At 51.0% G+C, this 21,660-nt stretch overlaps 2 protein-coding genes across 3 annotated transcripts; one reads left to right on the top strand and one right to left on the bottom strand.

Moving 5' to 3' along the window:
• On the bottom strand, positions 214-1,876 carry LOC110408195. Its single transcript, XM_021416745.1, has 2 exons — positions 1,782-1,876; positions 214-1,163 (listed from the first exon to the last, which is right to left on the bottom strand). Exon 2 carries the CDS (start codon positions 1,133-1,135, stop codon positions 458-460), a length of 678 nt encoding a protein of 225 aa, XP_021272420.1. The 5' UTR covers positions 1,136-1,163; positions 1,782-1,876; the 3' UTR covers positions 214-457.
• Positions 1,908-17,744, top strand: MYBL2 (MYB proto-oncogene like 2). 2 transcript variants are annotated; one of them, XM_021416738.1, is made up of 14 exons: positions 1,908-2,031; positions 2,816-2,909; positions 4,065-4,136; positions 4,521-4,613; positions 6,333-6,553; positions 6,711-6,867; positions 7,617-7,886; positions 8,643-9,029; positions 10,807-10,946; positions 11,920-12,019; positions 12,675-12,788; positions 13,348-13,464; positions 14,796-14,942; positions 16,991-17,744. In XM_021416738.1, the coding sequence occupies exons 3-14, from the start codon at positions 4,080-4,082 to the stop codon at positions 17,117-17,119; spliced, it is 1,932 nt and encodes a 643-aa protein (XP_021272413.1). In that variant the 5' UTR covers positions 1,908-2,031; positions 2,816-2,909; positions 4,065-4,079; the 3' UTR covers positions 17,120-17,744. The 2 variants fall into 2 exon arrangements, with proteins under 2 accessions (XP_021272413.1, XP_021272412.1); XM_021416737.1 differs by lacking the exon at positions 1,908-2,031 and adding an exon at positions 2,074-2,246.

The raw sequence follows: 21,660 nt of genomic DNA, 5'->3' as shown, positions 1-21,660 counted from the left end.
TGCGGCACTCGTTCCCGCACAGCCGCCGGGGCTGCGAGGCAGGTAACGCCGCGGGGCGGGCAGGAGCGGGGCCGGGCCCGGCCATCTTGTGGCGGCGGGAGGGCGGGGTGGTGCGGGGCCGGGCCGAGGGCCCTCACGCTCTGTCAGTCAGAACGAGCCTAGGGGGTTCGAGGGCACTGAGCGATGCCCGGCCTGCGGAAAGGCACAGAGGAGGAAGTTTAAAGATTTATTACCTTAATACAAAAGACAGCCATAGGAGAGGAGCAGGGAGCTGGGCTGGAAGCTGTGGGCTGCAGCTCACCAGGCACTGCCACCGGCTTCCCACCACCATTACCTCCCACTGAAGAGAAAAACTTTACTGTCTTACTCCACACCAGCACGGCCATGCAGCTGTGACCACTCTGTTCTGGGGCACGGGGTGACCGGAGCCACCGCAGCCGGTGCTGAGGGCACGGCATCACGGGGCCTGGTGCAGGAGCACAGAGGCAGGCTCTGTATCACCCAGCTGGGCCTCGTGGGGCAGAGCCACATGTCTCCTGGGCCAGGCCAGAGGGACCACCACAGGGGTGCCCAGCAGCGATGTGTCTAGCTTGGAGCACCCCAGGAAGCTCACATCGAGGGGCAGGCTGGCATCCAGGGGGGGCTTTATTTCTGAGATCTCCCACCTGGGTGCTGGGGGCTTCCCAGGGGAGGGCAGGTCGCTCAGCAGCTCGGTGCTATGGGACAATGCTCTCTCCTTGAGGCACCTCCCAGCCTTGCATGGTGTGGAGGTGTTCCTTGATGCTACATCTAGCAAGCAGCCAGGCCCAGAAGGCAGCTCGCAGGGAACAGCTGACAGGTCGAGCATGGCAGGGCCGGAGGGGCTCCTGCAGAAGGAGAGGAAACTGAGGTCCAAGGAGCCCAGGCCAGCCCTCACACCGCTGCCCACGGGTTGTGTCACCATGCACACAGAGCTGCTCCTCGTGGTGTCCAAATCTGCCAACAGCTCCCAGGTACTCTGCTTCAGGGCACTACTGGAGTCCAGGTAGTAACTGCACACAGGAGAGAAGTGGGTGTGCCCAGAGGCCCCAGCCACAAACCCGTTGTCCAGGAGGTCCTTAACAGTCAGGATGCTGTGCTGCTGGGAGGACAGCATGGTGCAGGGCTGGAGGAGCCAGGAGTCCCTGTTGGAGCACACAGTGTAAGGGCTACCCCCACTGGCAGTCCTTCAGACCTAGGCAGGGCACCCTCCCTGCCTTTATCTCCTAACAGGGCACAGTACCCACACTGCAGCACCAGGGAATGACTTCAGACCCCTTGCTGGGTGGGGACAAGGTAGCATCCCTAGGCTTGTGCTCACTCAACCTACACAGCACTGCTCTTAGTTTTGTTCCCCTGGGAGTGAGGAGCCTTGAAGTGTCCCCACCACTGGGGATATTGAGAGCATTCAGAGAGGCTTTATTCCTATTCCTGAGATCAGGAGAGCATTGATCCCAGGGGGGAGCCAGCCTATGTCCCACTAGGTATAGCATGGAGGTCTTATGGACACAGCTACTCCAGCAGCAGGAGAGTACAGCACAGATATGCCAGGGTGACCTGGGGTACTGCAGAAGGGATGCACAGCATCATAAATCACATCATATGGACCCCTTCAAAAGCAGAAGGGGAAAGCTCCCAAGCTGACTTAGGAGAATAACTATATGATCATCCCAAAGGGAGATATTCAAGAAGCCAAAACACTGAAAACTCTAAATAGCATCTATACAGAAAAATATCAGGGAAATGAGAAGAGCACTACTTGCCTTCAACTTCTACAGAAGCTTCTTTCAGGATTACAGCCCTTTCTTTACCAGGGCTGCTAAAAGTGCTTTTATAGTTCTGGCAATTAATTAACGGGCTAATTCCCTAATTAAGTTCATTTGGGAGAGGGAGAGCCGTGTGTTGGTTCCGGTAGCCCGGCGGCAGGGGGATGATCGCGGCCCGCTGTGCGGAGGGCTCACCCTCAGCTTGGGGCGGGGGCTGATAAGCACCGCAGCCTGAGCACGGACACGGGTGGGTGCGCGGGTAGGGCCGGGCCGGGACGGGACAGGACAGGGTACGGAAGGCGGGCGGGCGCCCTCCCGCGCGCGCCTCTTTGTGCGGGCGGTGGCGCAATGCGCAGGCGCGGCCCGGCCCCGCGTGGGAGGGGGGCAGCCGTTGGCGCGAGATAGGAAAGTGCCGCCGCCGCCGCCGCCCGGCCCCGCCGCCATGGCGCGCCGCAGCCGCGGGTGAGTGGGGCTCCCTGGCGTGGGGATGGTCGTGTGTCTTCTCGTTGGGAGACAGCGGAGATGGGAGGGGAGGCTGCGGCGTCTCACGGCCCCGCTCTCGGTGTTCCCGAGCGGTGCGGATGGGGCAGCGGAGCCTGGCCCGGAGCTGCTGTCCCGCTGCCCTCCGGCTGGGCCCGGCCCGGCTCTGTCCGCCGGGAGCTGATAGCAGCGCCCGGCCCTGGGCCCGCCGTGCTCCCGGCTGGAGCCTCACTGCGTGCTCCTTTGGTGCCCTCTGTGTCCCAGAAGTGCGGGAAGGGGCTAGGGAGCTATGTAGAGGGTGATGGCGCGGGGCCGGGGCACACGGAGCCCGCGCTGTTGGACTGGAACCGAAGGAGCGTCCCTTCGTGTCAGCGCAAAATTGACAAGCACGGAGCACACGGCGGGGTCCCAGGAGCTGAGGGCCCCGCGGGCCGGGTGAAGGAGCGGGCTGCATAGGGGGGTGGCTCGGGAGCTCAGCAGGGCGGGGGCTGCTCCCTCTGCCGCGCTTTTCCCGGAGGAGGCAGTAACGCTCCGCCTGTTGCTCTCTGCAGTGAGGACCAGGATGAGCTGCACTGCCAGGACACCGACTCAGATGTGCCCGAGCAGCGGGACGGCAGGTGCAAGGTCAAGTGGACGCAGGAGGAGGTAAGTGAGGGCTGGGTGCCCACTGCAGCTAGGGGTGTGGGTTGAGTTTGGGCAGGCTTTTAGGGTGAGCACCTCATCCTGCTCCTCGCCTGCTGCCACAACACCCACTCAGTGTCTCATTGCTGGGGAAGGCCCTTTGTCTGTTTTGCTGAGGCCTTAATGAGAGGAAGGTCAGGTGAGTTTGATGCCTGGGAAGCAAAGAGCTCTGACCACTTCAGTGTCTGGGCCTACAGCGAGGTGTCTGCTGCCTGCAGCGGGCTGCTAGAGGATGGCTGAGGCCTGGAGCTGGTTCATGCAGTGCAAATGGCCTCCCTCTTCTGTAGCTAAAGCAGACAGTGTTGGGACCATTAGGATTGTGGCAAAGAGCTTGAAATGAGTTGGCATGTTTTCTGCCCTTCTTCCAGTCCCTCTATAGACTTTTTTTTTTTGTGAAAACTAAAGAACATCTTATTTCTCTTGGTCTCTGAATGTGGAGTAAGAGTGGCCTTTGTGCAGAGATCAAAGCCTTGGGTTCATATGGGGCAGGGAATTATTTCTTACCTTTGTTTGCCTATCCATAAGGTGTTTCATTTCCTTGCCCAGAGGCAAGGAAGCCCATAGCAGGCTTTGTGCGAGCTGTGAGACTGGGCAAACCTGGGCTGTAGTGCAGGGTTTGTGAGAGAAGTGCTGTAGAACCTGTCAGTGTAGAAAGGCAGCAGGCTGCCTGGCTAGCAGCGACATACTTAGAACAGTTGGTTTCTTTGGCTGGGCAAAAGCAGCATGTGAAGTGGGAAATGGGCTGCCTGGTCAGGGCAATACTGGAGCTGGGTAAGCAGGTAGCTCTGGTTGCATAGTTTGAACCAAACTATGCTGGAACAGAGCTCAAGGTAGGCCTGAATGAGACCACAGCAGCCGAGCTTGGTTTGTACTCTGATCTGATTGTGCAAGTACCAGGAACTCGCCCTAGTACAGAGCTCTGAGTGGAAAGTGTTCCAGCTGGGCTCCATGTGCTGGGGCTCTGCTAAAGCACCCATATACCTTCTTACTTGTAATGCGGACATGAAAATCTCAACTGTTAAAATTATCTGGATTGTTCTCTTGATGCTGTTAGCCCTGGGGTGATTGTGGCTCGTTTTGCTTGGAGTATGTGAAAGTGGATGTCTTTGTTCTTTGCAGGATGAGCAGCTGAAGATGTTAGTAAGACATTATGGGCAGAATGACTGGAAGTTCCTGGCCAGCCACTTTCCTGTAAGTGCCCCTTTGCCTGATTGGGAATTGTAGTGTTTGCATGCTGTTTCTTTTGCTCAGGGCACTGCCTGTCTCTGTGCAACACCTTGTACAGTGGGACTTTGTTCTGTGGCTGCTACTGTCAAACAAATTTAGTGCTCCTCTAGGGCAGGGAGACGCATCCTTCTTGCTTAGAGGAGTTCTTGAGCGAGTGTTGGAGCTGGAGTGAGACACTGAGGTTCCTGTCCCTGTGTTCCATGCCCAGTGCTATAGCCATAGTATGCATTTTCTGTGCATCTGTAGTTTTTCAATGGGGCAGACTGTGTGTATGAGGACTGCTGTGTTTCTGTAGGGGTTTTTAGAGCCTCCAGTCTCATGTATGTCTACTCTGATTCCTTTCCTCAGAACCGCAGTGACCAGCAGTGTCAGTACCGGTGGCTGAGGGTGTTGAACCCAGACTTGGTTAAGGGCCCTTGGACCAAAGAGGAGGACCAAAAGGTAAGTCAGGCAAGGACAGGGTCTGAGCATTGGATTATCACCCTCCATGGAGAAAGTGGAGGTGTCAGACCCTCCAGTCTTAGAAACTGTAGGTAGTTTCCCATGAGAACTCCACCCGTGAACTGTTCTGAGCAGCCTAGTGCAGCCATGGTCATGATGAGCAGAAGTAGGCCTAGGCATCTTCAGCTGAACACCCTCTCTCTTTCACAGTGTACTGCTGAAATAAGCTAGCAAGGGACAGAGCAGATATGGGAATTAATTCATCCATCTGCCTGTAGTTCTCTGTCTGACCAGGCCGTGATGAACCTAAGAGAAAATAAATCTGTTTTTTTCTGTGCCACGGTGGATGTCTAACATTTGACAGTTGAATTGTGAGTTCTGAGACTCTCTGCTGGTTCCAGAGCAAGCTGAGAGCAAAAAGATCTTAAGCAGACGTGCTTAAGAAAAGTTGAAATTAATTCCTAGTCATGTGTTTTCTGCTGCAAAATTTCCTAGATTGTCAGATTCCCTGTATCATTCCTGCTTACCTGTCTCTTTCCAGTTTGCACCCATTACAGGATGTTATAATCCCTTCTGCCTTCTGGGCTTTCCTCCTATGTGTCACCTCAAACACTTCTTGAGGAGGCTTACAATGATGCCCTTCTGCCTTCCTACAGCAGAGCAGTTGGTGCCTGCTTTCCCCTTGTCTTTTTATGTCCTAATTGCCAACCAACCCGGTCCTGATGCCCACTGCCATCATGGCCAAGCTGGGCTCTAGCTTTCTGAAACGTCTGCAGAGCAAAGCTATGTACATCTCCAGGTCCTTGGACTGTGCTTCAGCTTTGTATCTGTGCCCCATTTGTCTGCCCTAGGCAGTCAATCTTCAGTAGGGATGTTAGTTAAGGACTAAGAACCCTGAGAGCAGGATCTGTGATGCACCTGCAACTTTCAGCTAAGCACTGCTGGGCAGGGTGAAAATGCTCTTTTGGAGTCATCTGGCCTCCTCTCTGAGATTTTGGCAGGCTGAGCACTGCAGGCAGCAGGTTATGTTACATTGCTTTGTTGTGTGGATGTATTTCAGACCAATCAGTAAAGATTCACAACCTGAAAGCATTTGCACTGAGCTTCAGGCAGACATGTCAGAGCCCTAGGTGAAGAGCAAACTGCAAAGCAGATGGCTTTTGAGTGATTATTGCTCATTTCTGCTTTGCTGCTTGCACCACATGCCCTGGTGTTAGTGGGGCAAGGAGGAGCTGCAGGTTGTGTCCTCTCCAGAGGGTTGTACCCTGTTAAAGGAAGGCTGTGTGATGCTGTCCCAGCAGGCAGAGCAGTGTAGACATGGTGGGAACTCTGTTCATGCAGCCAAGTCCTTCGGAAGAGAGGGGGGCAGAGGAGCCTTGGAGCACGTGGGACTTGATGCTTTGCTCGGCTTGCTCCTCACTGCACTTACCCATCTCCATCCCAGCCCTCTTGACATCCATAGGTGTCAAATGGCAAAATGACTGCATGAGAACTGCCTCTTCCAGGCATCTGGCTGAATTGTTGCTCACAGAAATGTTTTCACCTGTCAGTGATGTTGTTATGTGTCAGTGCTGGATCCCTCCAGCTTTTTTTTCCTTAATAGGTCCTTCTCTGTCTGCCTGTACCTTGTCTGAACACAGGTGAAATGTGAAGCAACACCTGTATCGACCTTGCCCTCTTTTGTTCCATTTCCTTATTTCCTTTCTACTTTCTTCAAAGGTAATCGAACTGGTTAAAAAATATGGCACCAAACAGTGGACTCTGATAGCCAAGCACCTGAAAGGGCGGCTAGGGAAGCAGTGTCGAGAACGCTGGCATAACCACCTGAACCCTGAGGTGAAGAAATCGTCATGGACAGAGGAGGAAGATCGCATCATTTTTGAGGCCCACAAGGTCCTGGGGAATCGCTGGGCTGAGATTGCCAAGCTGCTGCCTGGGAGGTAGGATGTCTTTGCTCACTGGTACATTCAGAGCTGGGTGGCCTGTGGAGATCCATGCGTTGGTCTCGCAGGATGGAGCTGGGGAGCTCACAGGAGCTGTTAGCTGTGCTTTAAGGCTGCTGATAATCCTTTTTGTTTTCTTCTGCTTTCTCTGCAGGACTGACAATGCTGTGAAGAATCACTGGAACTCCACCATCAAGCGCAAAGTGGACACAGGAGGCTTCCTCAATGAAACAAAGGAGTCCCAGCCACTGTACTTGCTAGTGGAAGTGGATGACAACGAGAGCCAAAGTGGAGCCAGAGCTGGGAGCCAGGTACTGCAAAAGTATGTGGGCACTTGGGTCTGTCCCTGCTCTGCTAATGTGCATCAGAGCTGTTTAGTCATTCTGCTGCCTCTAACGCTGTCTTTGCACAGCCTGGTGTCTATATAGAGTCTGTGCCTTCTCCCAACCTTCTCTGAGACACTGACTCTTGGGACATCTCTCCCTCTAGGAGCTAGAGGTTTAATGTGTGCCCGAGTGTGTTATCCAAGTGGAAGACAGCAGCCTGCTTATGTTATCTTGCTACCCTCAGTGTCAAGTCTGTGTTGGAGCCTGAACATTTTCTGGGGGCTCCATTGTGCTGTTGCTAGTGGGGGAGAGGCTGCTCCAGGCTGTGCAGTGAGAGGGGGTTGATGAAGAGGTACTACATTCCCTTCCTTTAAAATGGAAAGCAGGGAAAGTACACATGGTTATTGGTGTGAAGAAAGCATGACACTTTCAAAGGCAGGCTCTTCAAAGGAAGTGTAGTTACTGCTTCCTGCCCAGCCTTTGTTCTGCTTTCTTCTGGGATACTGTTGAGAGACATCTTCAGTTAAATAGTCCTGCTCTTAATTTGCATGGCCTCCTTCAGGTGGTGTATGGGACAGAGCAGTGAGGGATAACAGGGATGTAAGACAATCCAAATGGCTGGTAGGAAAGCAGGAGGAGCAGAGGGCCCAAGGATCCCTGCTCTTGGCCTAAGACTTGATCTTGTTCACTTGGTTTCTGCTAATGGCTGGACTTTCTTTCTTGTTTGTGTGAAGACCGTTGTGCCTAACTGGCCAGTCGATATCTCTGAAATAAAGGAAGAGGATGTCAGCGATGAGGAGGTGACGGGTTTGCAGGAGTTACCCTCTGAGCTGCCAGCTGCTGAACTGGCTGAGCACAACGGGGAAGGGACCCCAGACGATGTGGTGCCTGAGGATGCCTCAGCATCTGTCGCATCTCCGTACAAATGGGTTGTTGAAGCTGCCAATTATTTGTGCCCTACGTCTGTCCCAGCATTAAATGAAGCTCTGGACATGATTGAATCTGTAAGTAGCACATCTTTGCTTCTCCAGCTAGTGAAGGGAGACTTATGGGACCTAATTTCCATCACTGTTCCATGCAGTGAACTTGCTGGGTCGCCTTGCATGCCAACATAGGTATCCTGAGGAGAGCTGGGTGGATTCCTTTAGATTAGACACCAGTTTGATTCATCTCCAGAACGCTTTGCAGCCAACAAAGGGAAATATCTCTGCAACCTGGCTTACAGGGAGACTTTGTGCCCAAGGCTTAATGGCCAATTTGTGGGTCTTTAGAGGCTTGTTTGAATGGTACTTGTATTGATGGAGTTGAGCTGTGAATGGCTCTGGCTGTTTTTCATCTGTTAACTGCAGTGTGCCTTACAGAGTAGCCCTGTATCCAGCCGTATTGGTGTGACAAAGTTTGGCAACAGTCACCTTTTTCAGAATGTCCCCAACTGTTTCTGTTTTGCCCCCTGTGTGTGGATGCAGCTGTGTGTTACAGCTGTGCTGTGAACTGAACTGGGAAACCAACCTAGCGTAAATAGAAAAAACTGCTCTACGCACAAACAGCTTTCAGCTGGATCAGGTCTGTGGTTTGCTTCTAAGCTGTGCTGAGCACAGAGAAAGGGGAGCTTGAGTCCTTCTGTAGCCAGGCTCCTTGCAAAAGGCAGTGCAGTCTTGCACACCTGCTTATTTCGCCTTCCAGTTAACCTCTGTGTTTGCACCAGCCAGCTGCTCAGCTTTCTTTCCTGCGCTGTTGCTGATGGCTTCTCTTGTGTGCAGGACCCAGATGGGTGGTGTGACCTGACGCAGTTTGACCTGCCTGAGGAACCCTCTGCTGGCAGCAGCAGCAGTAGCAATAGCCCGGTGCGGCAAACACCCAGCAAACCAACACCATCCCTACCCAACGTGACCGAGTACCGCCTGGACGGCCACACCATCTCCGACCTGAGCAAGAGCAGCAAGGGGGAACTCATCCCCATCTCCCCTCACGCGGAGGTGAGCTTTGGCACGCCGCCCTCTGTGCTGAAGAGGCAGAAGAAGAGGAAAATCTCCCTCTCCCCTGTCACGGAGAACGCCCCCAGCACCAGCCTCTCCTTCCTTGACTCCTGCAACAGCATGACGCCCAAGAGCACCCCTGTCAAGACACTGCCCTTCTCTCCATCTCAGGTACGGAGTGGAGTAGTGGCACAGGCCAGCCTGGGCTCCTCTGCTTGGGTTTGTTTGTGAACTATAAGCATGTCAGTGCTTTGCCTTAATGCTGTAATCCCATCAACTCTGCCACCTTTGTATTTCTTTTCTCTTGCACTAGGCAGTTCCAGTGCATAGGGTATGTGTGTGTTTCTGGTAAAGCAAGGTGCAGAGCTGGGTTCTGGCACTGCTTGTCTTCAGTGCTGCTCTTTCTGTGGGAGCAGCAGCCTACGGTTCCCTCAGCAGGAGTGCTTGCAGCACAGGCCAAGCCCAGTTGCCCTGTGTGATGGATGGGGCCACGTGCCTGCTACGAGGAAGGAGCACCGCTGTGCAGATCTGCACCTGCCCACTGCAGGGGAGAGCACAGTGCTTCCTTGTCCTGGCTATCGTGTGTGGGTGTTACTGCCCTGGCAGGGGATCCAGTGCTGTGACTATGCACGTCGCTTTCCCTCCTTATTTTTAGCTCAGTCATCTGTCAGGGCAGCACCTGTTGGTGCACATCTGTGAGTTGATGGCTCAGGGGTATGCTCATGGGCTTTGTCTTTGTTACAAAGTAAACTTAGGACTTTTCCATCTTTACTGTGACTCTTGTAACATCCATACATGATCTCACTACAAACACCTTGCTGGAGCACTGTGGCATTCAAACCCCTGACTCTTACCTTTACTCAGTGAAGTTCTGTCAGTGAAACAGGATAAATCCTGCTGCACTGCTATGTCATCTAGCAAAGCTTCCACAGCTGCTCTTTCAGAGGCTGTCTCCCTGTGCCACTGGCTGAACTTCCCAGGACTTGGTATTTCTGGTGTTTCTGCTGCCCTGAGTGGCACGTGGTAGAGCACCATGGGACTCTGATATGCAGATTCAGCTCAACCTTAAGTGCAAGGCCATTGAGAACTGGGGAATCAAAGTGGGACCCAAATCATGCAGTTCTGCAGTGAGAAGCTGAGAGACCTAGAATTAATCTGAGTTCCACATGAGTATGAGAAAAAACTTCTTTACTTTGGGGATGACAGAGCACTGAAACAGACTGCCCAGAGAAGTTGTAGAGTCTCCTTCTCTGGGGATATTCAAAACCTGCCTGGATGCTTTCCTGTGTAACCTGCTGTAGAGAACTTGCTTTAGCAGGCAGATTGGGCTCGATGATCTCAATAGGTCTCTTCCAACCCCTTCAGATCTGTGATTCCATGATCTACTGAGAGTTCATTCTCAGACTGAACTCACGCCATCAGTTGAATGTAACACAAACAGCTTTTTTTTTTTTTTTTACAGTTAGTAATCTGTGTTACTTGGAGTGACCTTGTGGTTGCTGACTGGAACTCAGAGCAGGCTTTTAGATGTGCTGATGGTACTGTTCCTTTACCACATAGCTAGGCCTTATCTGGACCAGTGCAAGCAGAGACTTCCCTCCCACCCTTTAGCTGCCTCTAGTTGTATCTGCTTACCTCTTTTGGGAGGTAAACTTTATAGGTGTGAGGCACCTTCTTTGATGCCTTAATCCATGTAGAGGACTATCTTGGTAACAGCCATCCCAGCTCATGCTGGGATGGGTCCCCCTTCTGCCACTTGATATTAACAAGAGTCATCCTAGATCTTACTGGGGCAGATCCTCCAGTGAATGCCATCCAGTATGGGAGGGTGGTCCCTACGTCAGGTTCCCCCTGCTTTTTTTAATTAAAGAAAGGTAATGACTAATGATGCAATGTTTGGAAGTTTGAGACTGAGTGTGTTTTCCTCTTTCTTTCCTGTGTTGTGCAGTTCTTAAACTTTTGGACCAAACAGGATACACTAGAACTGGAGAACCCGTCTCTTACCTCCACACCTGTGTGCAGTCAGAAGGTGATTGTCACCACCCCCCTGCACAGGGACAAGACTCCTCTGCTCCAGAAAAACTCAGCGTAAGTCCTGTATCTTTCTTTGCCCATCCCAACCTGAGCAGTATCCTTTTTCATGCAGGAGTTTGATCCGAGTCAAACAAACCTTCCCCAGTACTGCCACTACTAAGAGTGACAAGGCAGGCTGGGAGATTTCCTTAAATCAGTGTGGCACCCAAAGACAGTTCCTCTGTGAGCTGCAGGGAACAAGTGTCTCATCTGGCTGGAACCTCAGCCAAGTGACCACTGTTGTGCTCAGCTGCTAGGTTGGCTGCTGCCTTCTGTGCACATCTTTGGGAAGCATTACCATGCTGTGAGTCCTCTGCCAGCTGGGAAGGGATTTGGTCTTCTCAACAAAGGCTTTTCAGATCCATCCCTTTAGCTCTGCACCCTCAGACCTGTGGGGCAGTCCAGGTCATTGATCTTGAGGCACCATCTCAGCCAGGTGAGAGAGGATGTCCTGCACAAGGAATGTTCTGCTGGCAGGCCTGTCTCTGCATGTCACTACAATGATGCAGCACAGTTTGTGGAGGTGCTGGCTGTGCTAGCAAAACTGGTGTGGCCCAGAGCAGCAGTCACATCCCATTGGTGTGAGCTGATTTGGCTGCTCCAGGATTTCTGCTGGTCGCAAGGCTCTGGCTGGCCCTGAGAGCTCTGCTAGCAGAAGCACTGTGGAGTAGCACTGGTCTCTGTGGATTTGTGACACCAGTACTGTAGGTGTTGTACCACTTTCTGACAGGGGTGCTTGGCAGCTGGCAGAGTGGAGAAACATAACTGGATAGCTAACATTTCTGAAAGATATTTTCCCTGCTGAAGGTTCCTTGTAGCCTTTGGCCCTGCTTATGCCCCAGGAGCACTCTAGCCAGACAGATGGCTTCTGCTGTCACCTTGTGAGACTGCGGGTGGCTCGTGTAGTGAGAGAGTTTGGAAGAATGGGGTTTGCCTTGTGATTTACAACATGTCTGATCCTTAGTGTTTTCTGCTTCTCCTCTGCCAGGTTTGTCACACCAGATCAGAAATATGTGGTGGACAACACTCCGCACACCCCAACACCTTTCAAAAATGCCCTGGAAAAATATGGACCAATTAGGCCTTTGGTACGTACTGAACAAGTCTGTTGCTTGCTGGAGGCTTTTTTCCTAGGGCACTTCATGAATACAAAAGGGACATGGGATAGGTTGCAGCAGAGCTGTGAGCCAGCTATTATTTGAGCAGGGACATGATACAGTTTGGTAGAGCCAGGCTGAGGGGGGTGAAGGAGGCCTTGTCATACCGAACATGTATCATGGTAAGTAGCCACAGGACTTCTAGCTTCTCTGCAAAACAGCCAAAAATAACCAAACCCAAAACAGCCTTTGAATATGGTCTCAGTGCTTGGTTATTAATGACCTTGAGGAAAAAGCAAGGAAACACTGCCTCCTTAGATCTCTAACAGGAACTTAATGTGGGTGCTGTGGGGATGGCAGTTTCAGTATACCATGCCTTCAGTACACACTGGTCTCTTGATGGCACATCTGGGGTTCAGCTGGTAAGACTCTCCCATGCCTGGAGATCTTGTAAATCTGTCAGGCTAACAGAAATCTTGTCATATCTTTTCCTGCTGGGAAGTAAATACTTATTGTAATGTTTGTCTTCCCACTGTGAGCTCCTGGGGTTTACCCTGGCCCCGTTATCTATTGAGGGAATTCTAAGTCTGCCTGGTGTACAAATTGTGACAGTCTTGTGCTCTGTCTTCCTCCCTCTCTGCACTAGCCCCAGACTCCTCACCTGGAAGAAGACTTGAAAGAGGTGCTCCGAAGTGAAGCTGGCATTGAACTTATTATTGAGGATGATGTGAAGCCTGAGAAACAGAAAAGGAAACAAGGGGTGAGCTGGTTTTGCTTCCAGTGTCTGTTTTTGGGCTGCCCTGTGCTGTTGAGGGGTGTCTTTGCTGGTTGTGTTCATCCTACTGTTTATTTCAGAAAGGTTTTCAGTATGAGGCTGCTGCCTTTTAGTGAGTGAGACTGCTTGTATGCCTGAGGTTAAGGCCTGCTTAAAGTGCTGCCAGCTGTGGCCTGGTTTATACAGAACTCAGGTCTGTGCCAGGAGATGCTGTCTCCCTAACACTCAGGGAGAGTCTTAGGGCAAGTTGGGCTCCCCACAGGCTGTAGACTGGTGCATAAACTCTTGGCTCAGTAGCCCCAGGTAATGTGACTTTCCCTTCCTGCTGGAAGGAGTTTCCCCTTCTAAATCAGTGGCTCTTAGTGCCAGTGGGGAGAGCACGAGAAGCTGCTGTGCCCTATGGTGGGGAAGGCAGCAGCATGTCTTTCTGAGGTGCTAGTGCAATGCAGATAGAGGGTTATGTGGGCTTGGTGTGCACCCTGGGCACTTAGGATGAGATTTCACTGAGTTGATTCATGGTCACACCTGTATTTGTGTTCCCCAGTTGCGCAGGAGTCCCATCAAGAAGGTCCGGAAGTCACTGGCCCTGGATATTGTGGATGAAGATATGACGCAGAATATGCCAGCCCTCCCCAAAACTATCTGTTTCAAAAGAACCCAGGTGAGGGATGCTAGGATCAGAGCAGGATTAGAACTGGCTGCAGCAGGGCTGAGAGGCAAACTTGGCTGCTAAGATGTGTTGGCAGGGATCTCTGGGTAAGGATGTGGGCAGGCTGGATCTGTAAGCCTTGTTCAGGATCCTCCACGAGCTTAGTGGAGAGTTGTGGGAAGAGTACCTGCCTGAGAGGTTAGGCAGCAAGGGGGGCTTGGTACCAGTGCTGCACAAGCTCTGTCTCTCACTCAGCTGCCTACAGAACCTGCTGCTCTCTTTCTTGCTGTTGCCAAGTTCTGCATGTGGGTGAGGAAGCAAGGGGCCTTTACAAATTCACATTCTCCAGTACCAAGAGACAAGTGCCATGCATCCAAAATCCTAAATATATTGTGGCCCTCTCCATTCTCACCCCACCACTTGTGTTCTCTTGACCTCAAGGAGCTGATCCTGCAGACTAATATAAGGGGAAGATGTGCCAGGTTGACTCACGGAATTGAGTACCCATGGAAGTGTGTGAGCCCTTGATGTGGCACTGTTGGGAGGGAGAGGAAAGCAGACAGCTTTTTGTGGAAGAGGAGCATTTCTGTAGCATAAAACTGTTCCTGGGAGTATTCCAAAGCATCTGTGCTGTCCTATGGCCCAGTGCTGCTGAAGTAGAGGGCTTGTTCTGCTCTTCCAGCACTTCCCTGGGCTTGGCTGTAGGCTTATTCCCACCACCACTGCTGCTTTTGTTTTCTGACTTCAGCAAGTATGGGACCTCTAGCCCTTCAAAGCAGAAGGAATAGTTGTGTTTTTTTTAAACACTAGCAACTTAACACAAGGGCTGTGGGATCCAGGGTCCAGGCATGGTGTAGGGGCTGTAGGCTGAATCGCAGCCTGAAGGGCAAAGACTCTGGATGAACAGGAATTGTTGTGGAAAAAGCTGCTGGCAGAAGGAGATGCAAATTCCCTTGTGGTTTGACTACTGCCCAGCTGCTTTTCTACCTGTGGGATGGGGAGAAACCTTATGTGTTCTCATCCTTGGAGGTTCCCTTGATAAAGCTGGCTGCAGGGGTGAGTAGCACCTTCATCTCAGAAGACAAAGGCTGTGTTTCAGCACAGTTGCTTATTTCTTATATTATAGCCATTTGTGTTTTTTCTTGGTCTACAAGCCTGGTTTGGTTAGTAAGCTCTCCAAAGCAATCTCATGCAATGCAGTGGTGACTTTGCCACCTGTGACTGCCTTATAATGTATGGATGAAGTGGTAGGATTTATTAGTTGACCTTTTGGCCAGGACAAGTATCAGCACCGTTAGTGCAAACTGACTTCTTTCTTTATACAGTTTTCTTTCTTTTTGCAGCCTGTGAATTTCCTGTCGCGATCCTTGAACCTTTCCTCCTCAAACAGGAAGAACGACTCTGGCTTGCTCAACAGAGCCTTTGTGCAAGTGCAGTCAGAGAAAATGTCCTACAGGAAAATGCCAAGCCATTTCAGACCACCGGCACCGGTAAGCCCTGCAGCTTCTCCTTCCCATCAGCAGATTAGCTGGTAGTGCTGCCCCTGTTCTTCCTCCAGAGGAGAAGTATGGGAGTCAACCTCAAGAGGAACACAGTGTGCTCCTGTGTGGACATCTGTACGCTGTCAGGGCTGTCTTGGCACCCAGGTTTGGAGATGCTGAACTAACAGTGTCACACTGCAGCTCCTCCGCTTTCCTTGGTAACCTGCCCTTCTGCTGGGGCTCAAAGCCCCATGGCTCATCAGAACTGTGGCCTGCTGGGCCTATGTGGCCCTGTATTTCTTCCTGGGAATCTATATCCTGTCTCAGTCCATCAAGGAATTTAGACTAACTCACCAGTGAAGTAAACTTTTTTTCAGGAATTGTTCCTTGGGTGGACAACAGTAGGTTAATCTTTTTTGTTTCTCTGGCTTTAACAACTCTGTGAGGCACTATATAAGTGCCAAAAAGGCATTTCCCACCCCTGTGAGGGATATTTCTAGGTTGTGCTGAAAGCTGTGGGCCGCAGACAGCACAGGCTCCCTTTATCCTGCCATTTACCTCAACAGTGGCATTACAGTGCTCCAGTGGATGATGTTTACCTGCCTCTCAAGCATAACTTGTAACCTCTGCTAAGACTGGTGCTTTTAAGGGCTGTTGACCTTAAGGGTAGTTAACCTTTGGGACATAAATGGTTGTGCTCTCTGTAAAATTTTCACCAGTTGATGTAGTTGCGGACAGAGTGCATTAGAAGAAGTGGATCCCTGCTTCATTTGGTGGGGTGCCTTGGAGAAGGGCATGATTTTTGCAGATGTTTTCTTGGGCTGAGTCGTGGAAACTCTCTGGTAGGATGGAAATGTTTTCCTTGGTGAAGGGTGAAACCACAGCTGGGAGCTAGCATAGAGGTGTTTTCAGATGCTAGGAAAGCCCCAGGTGCAGTCTTTACAGAGCAGCCTTGGCTCTGTCTTCAGATAAACAGAGCATCCATCTCTGGATTAGACCTGTCTGTTGTGAAAGCTCTTTATTCTGACAAATAAGTACTCCTCAGCCAGTGTAATTCCTTCCCCTTCTCAAAATAGACCCCACTTAAACACTTCCATTTCTCCTCCTGTCCCAGCTAGAGTTGTATTGCTCTGAGTGGTAATGGATCCATATAAATAAAGCTCTGGAAGTGTCTTGAGGGTGGCAGTAAGGCAGCTTGTGTGGTGACAGAGCACAGGTGTGCTGAGAAATCCCATTGCCCAAAGACAGCAGGGCTGCCTGTGGCGTTGCTGGGCTCTTGGGATTTGTTGTACCAGAATAGTGCTACTAGCAGTAGCAGCTATAGATCAAGGAAGCTCACTTAGCTGTGAGCTGAACCTAAATTATCCCCAAAGCCATGCTGTGCCTGCAGGGGGCATTACTATTAGCAAATACTGCACATCAAACTCTGGTTCTTTGCCATACACATAAATGGGTACTTCCAGTTGAGGGCAGTAATATTGTTTTGCTGCATTTATCAGAGGATTTGCAGAGGTTTTCCTAGTGTAGCAAAGCATATCATGGGGGCTCTTGCTTTACGCAGTGACTGAAGCACACCTGATTTTTTTTCAGCTCTTCCTGTGTGCTGTGTGAGGCTCTGTTGAAGCTGCAGGCACCAAATTGCTGCTAAGGATGGATGGGCTTTCTGACCAATCTAACCCTTCAAGATCTAGGGCTGAGCAGCCATAGGAGTTGAACTGGTTGGCAATAAACCTGGAAGCTGCTGCTTTTGTCCCTCTGGACTCTGTTCAGCACAGTGAAGCTTAGTGGGCTTGTTCTTTGGGGTTTTGGTACCAAGACAAGCAAGGGAAAGCCCTGAAGAGGTCTTTGGGTGGTTCTGCAGTGGGGTGCTTAACTGGGAAACTGCTGCCCGTACTCCCAAGCTACAGGTTTTTGTTTTCCTTGGGGAGCAGGTAGTTTTTAGTTATTTACGCACATTGTTTTAAAGCAATATGTCAACGTAGTGTTTGTCTCACTAGTTCCCAGCACCTTCCTCGTATTTGGCTGTGCTGTACACATTCTTTCTTTTCCCTCCGTAGATGACCAGGGCTTGGAAAGCGGTGGCCTGTGGTGGAACCCGAGACCAGCTCTTCATGCAGGAGAAGGCACGACAGTTCTTGGGCATGCTGAAACAAAGTCACACATCAAGGACCTTAATCTTATCGTGAAGGATTGTTCTGCTCTTTTTATTTTATGTTTTAAATTTTGTTATAAAAGGAGAGGAGGGAACTACAAAGCTGGGGGGGAAAAAAGTCCTCTGCAAGGCCATAGCGTGTAGAGGTGAATTTTTTCCTTCTATTCCCAGGTTAGATCTGTATTGTAATAAATTGGGCTAACTGCTGGCTAAAATGTGGGATACAAGTTCTGGAATCCTTATGGAAAGGCAAATGAGGGAGGGATGAAGAGCTGACAGCAAGAGCACGCTGCAAGACCTGGGCTCCGCAAGCATAGGAAGCTGATTCGCCTCGGAGCAGCATGTGTATCAGGCATTGGAAACAGACTTGGACGGCTGCTGGATTTCAGGCTGGCTGCTCTGGCACCTTGGGAATGGCTCTTGATAAGTTTCCCACGTGTCTCCTCTTCTGGCTTTCTGCAGGGGATGGTGGTTCCTCCTTGCTCTAGGGTGAGGAAGGTGTGCTCTCATGGGAGATGTGTTACGGGGTGATTTGCATTTGGAGCTGGCCACTCGTTCGCTGTGGGGCTGCTTGTACTGCCATGCTGCAGAATGGAAGCAGCTGGTGCCTCTTCCCGGGGACTTGCTCCCTCTGGAAATAAACAATGGTGCTAACAACACCCTGTTGTTCAGACTTGCTTTGACTCTGCCTGGGGCCTCACAATGTGCAGAGAGAGGCAGTGCTGTGCCAGGGTGGCAAGAAGCAGCTGAGCATGCTGTGTACCGCAGCATTTCTGAGGCAGGTCAGAGTGGCTGCAGCCCTCTTGGACAGCTGCTGTGAGCCTCTGGCCTGGAAGAGCCTTTGCAGTGCAGACCTTGGCTCCTGGGTCAGTGCCCCTTGGGTGGAGGAGGCTGATCCAGCTGAACAAGGTGCTCAGCTGTTAATAACTGGTGGGGATTAACACTTGAGCATGGGCCTGATATGGACCCAGGGGGTAATGCTGTTTTTTGTAGGTGATGTTTGAGATACACTAAGGTCAGAAGGGCATGGGGTTTGATGCAGAGGTGGAAAAGACAGGATAGCTCAGCAGGAAACTTGTTTTCATGTGGAATCTCTTATTTCCTGGCAAGTTGTAGGCTTTCTTTGTTCTCTTTCCGAAGTTAGGGGAGAAAGGATGGTTTCCCTCTTTCCCTCAATAGTTTGGCAAGTTTAGGAATGGCTTTGGCTACTTCATGGGGAGGCACGGGAGTGGATGGGGTGATGCTGAGAGCATGGGCTGGAGAACAGCACCTGATATAGCAGAGCCTGTTCTGTCCTGCTTCCTTTAGGAATCGAAGCTGTGTGTGCGTAGCCACGTTGGTGCAATACTGTGGTTTGGAGCCTTGTTTTGATGTAGCCAAGAGTGAACTGCAGTGATTAGAGCAACGCACAACTGTTTGCAATTGGAAAGGTGCTGGGATCAGCAAAGAGCAGCTCACTGGCCAGACTGGTACATGAATGGCTCTGCAAGCAAGCTGTGTTGGCTCTATGTTGCAAAGTGCCATCCTTTGTAAGCCAGCAAAGCCATGGTGGCAGGCTTGCCTGTGGGGGTTGGCAGCACAGCAATGCACAGGGTGAGCATCCCTGTGCCCCAGAGCCTCCTCAATGGAGGACACCGTCTGCAGTCCCTTTGCAGGTCAGAAAGACAGGTGCTGTGTACATCTTGTTTCAGGCTGTGTTTTATATCAGAAATACAGAGCCAAAAAAATCCTTACCAACAAACTTGTCAATAAAGCCTTGGATCCTGGGGAAACAAGGGAGTTTTCGAAGGCTGGCTCATTTTTCATTACTACAAGCTCTGGGCCAAAGCAAATCCATGAAGTCATTTTTATTTCTGTTTCTCTGTGCTGCAGTGTTTGTTTTGGAAATACGGCTGGGACCACTTGTCTGAAAGCCTGGCTAGCAGTTTCAATTTTGTTATTTTAAGAGAAATCGTTGTAAAACTCTCCCTCCTTCTTTGGCTTCAATGGGTAAAGGCAGCCTTTGGATACCTCCCAGGATTTTTTCTTCCCTAATTGTGTTGACCACATCCCATGTTGAATTTTATTTTATTCTGAGCCCTCGGGGTACTGAATTCTGATGGAGATCATCCATGAAATTGCTTGCCACGAGGACTGCCTCATCTCAATGGCTCTGCTGCATGCCCTGAGCTCTGCCATCCCTGTGTGGCCTCTGGCTTTCTTCTGTGGGACAAGAGGACACCGCTCTCTGGGTTTAGTGCTCATGGCACTAAAGTAAATAAATACTAAATTGTATTTGCTTTCCTGCACTGATGTGAGCTGAGTCCTGAGTGGGTGTTGCCAGCTCCACTGCAGGATAAATCAGTGCACAATTCCAGTGCATATGTTTGAGCTGCCCCTAAATTAAAGGATTATGAGGCTGAGAAGTATTAACTGCTACTCTAATGTTGTAAATCCAGATAGGGCTGGGTGTCCCGCATTGCAGATTGCTTATTAAGAAAGATTGAGGGGCAGAAAAATAGAAAAGAAAATGAGCGAGGCTAGCACGGTTAATGAAGAAAAAGACAATTAGCTTTTAATTGGAAAATGGAGCTCCTTGTGAGGATATTACCAACCTGGCTTGTCCATCCTTGGGCTTGGGGACAGGAATAGGCACTGCTCTGCAGCTGGGGAAAAATAGCTAGACTTGCTTTTTAATTCACAATTCAGATGCTCCAGTTTATTATTTCCAGTAAAAACTGGTTTAGCTTGCCATGGCTGTTGGGGCCCTGGGCCCTCTGGGGCAGCTCTGGGCTGGAGCTGGGGAAATGGGGTCCCAGTGGTGTCCCAAGCAGTGCTGAGAGCACTCACAGAGAGGCCTGGAGGTTTGACTTCAAGCAAAAGACCAGGAAGAAGGCGTCTCAGGGCTGTTGTGCTTCTGATGTGCTGGAGAGAAATCCCTCCTGCATCTCTGCTGTGTGGAAAGCTGCAGAAACCCCAGGTTGCTGGATATTTAATTGTTATTATTACTTCTTAGCTTTCTATTTGCTTTGTGTTTTGTATACCTCCCTTGAGGCAGATGCTGCCCTTGTTTGAGTCCAGGCATGGAAAACTGATCAATTTTAGTAGGGGTGAGAGGGGAATTCTGGAGCTGGAGCTCCTGGGGTGATGACAATGCCCAGACTGCAAATGGGACATCATGCCTAGCTGAGGAAAGCAAAAATATTGGGGTAAGGAGGGAAAAAAGAAAGACGGGGGGTGGGAGGGAAGCAGCACCCAAGGATATTTTTTTGGCAGCGTCCCTTTTGGGATGTACCTAGGGTGGTGCCTTGCTGGGCAGCACAGCCCATGCATCCAGGCCCCGTTCCTGCTGGCTGGGGCTCTCAGTTTCTCTGCCTTGTTCTCACAGCTGATGGTGCTAAAGCGCTGTGCAAGCAGCAGGCTGTGTAGAGGGACTTTGGCTGGGCACCCACGGGGAGATTTGTCCCCGCGTGCAACTATGGAGGGATGCAAAGGGTAAATATTTTCTCCTGTTTCAGCTATTACCTGAATTTGATTCCAAAATTTACCCGCAGGAAAAAAAAAAGGGCAAGTTTTCTGTTGGCGGCTAAACTTGAGCTTGTTTTACCTGCAGCTGCTGTGGTGATGTTTTTTGAGCTTTTTCCTGGCTGGGTGTAGGAAGAGAAGCTGCACTGGATTCAGGTGAGCCCATGTGATGGGGGAAAAACCTGGGTGCAGTGTGGGGCTGCTGGGATTTGGCATCTCGTGGCTTTGACCCCAGGATTTCTCAGAGCAGTACATTCCTCCCTTGCTGCCTTGCTTGGGTTATTTAGTGAGCAGTTGCTCAGCACTAACCTTATAAAACTTAAAATGTGCATTTTTATTTTTGACGCTTAACTCACTGGTTTAGAGGATTAGGAAATGGACAGTTTTAGGCTGGTAGATAAGTGCTGAGGACTAGCTGAGCAGCTCCTGGATTTTGGGAGGCTTGGAAAGCACTTGTGTGAAGAGCTGGCTGGGGCTGGACACAGAACTAATTGTGCTTTGGAAGCACATTTTTTTTTTTTCCCTGTTTCAGGACTGAGGACACTGCTATTTTTCCTGTCTGTTAGATCACTCTATGTCTCTTATGTGAGCTGTGGTTCTGCTGATGGAAAGTTAAGGGGAAAGCTGTCCTCACTGGTCTTAAGCCCTGCTAAATCCTGTGCAGAAATCCTTTTCCCCCCTCTGAGAACAGTGCACTCCTCAGGCTCCAGCAGGCCTGGTGTGGTGCGGGGCATCCCCTGATTGGGAAACCACAGTGCTGGGTGCCACCAGCCTCACAGCCACGTGTTGGTCAGTGGGTTCTGCCTGTTCCTTCCATGTTGTTCCTGCTGCTGAAGGACAGAGGAGAACACTGCCTGTGCCGCTGACCAATCACCCCAAGGCCCTGACATCCCTTTGAATGCTCTTAGAATTCTTTTTGCTGTTTCTTCATCACTGTGCCAGGTAGAGGCCGTGACGGGAGCTCCTCGCTGCCCTCCATCCCCCCTCGGCCTTCTGTGCCCAGCGCCGAGCAAAGGCCGTGCCCGCAGCCTGCCCTGCACTGCCGTGTGCCCGGGCCCCTCCCCAGCGCTG

This window comes from Numida meleagris, chromosome 19, assembly GCF_002078875.1.
Source record: "Numida meleagris isolate 19003 breed g44 Domestic line chromosome 19, NumMel1.0, whole genome shotgun sequence".
Taxonomy (NCBI): domain Eukaryota; kingdom Metazoa; phylum Chordata; class Aves; order Galliformes; family Numididae; genus Numida; species Numida meleagris.
The sequence above is the reverse complement of the archived record's forward strand: the minus strand, read 5'-3'. Positions and strand labels throughout refer to the sequence as shown.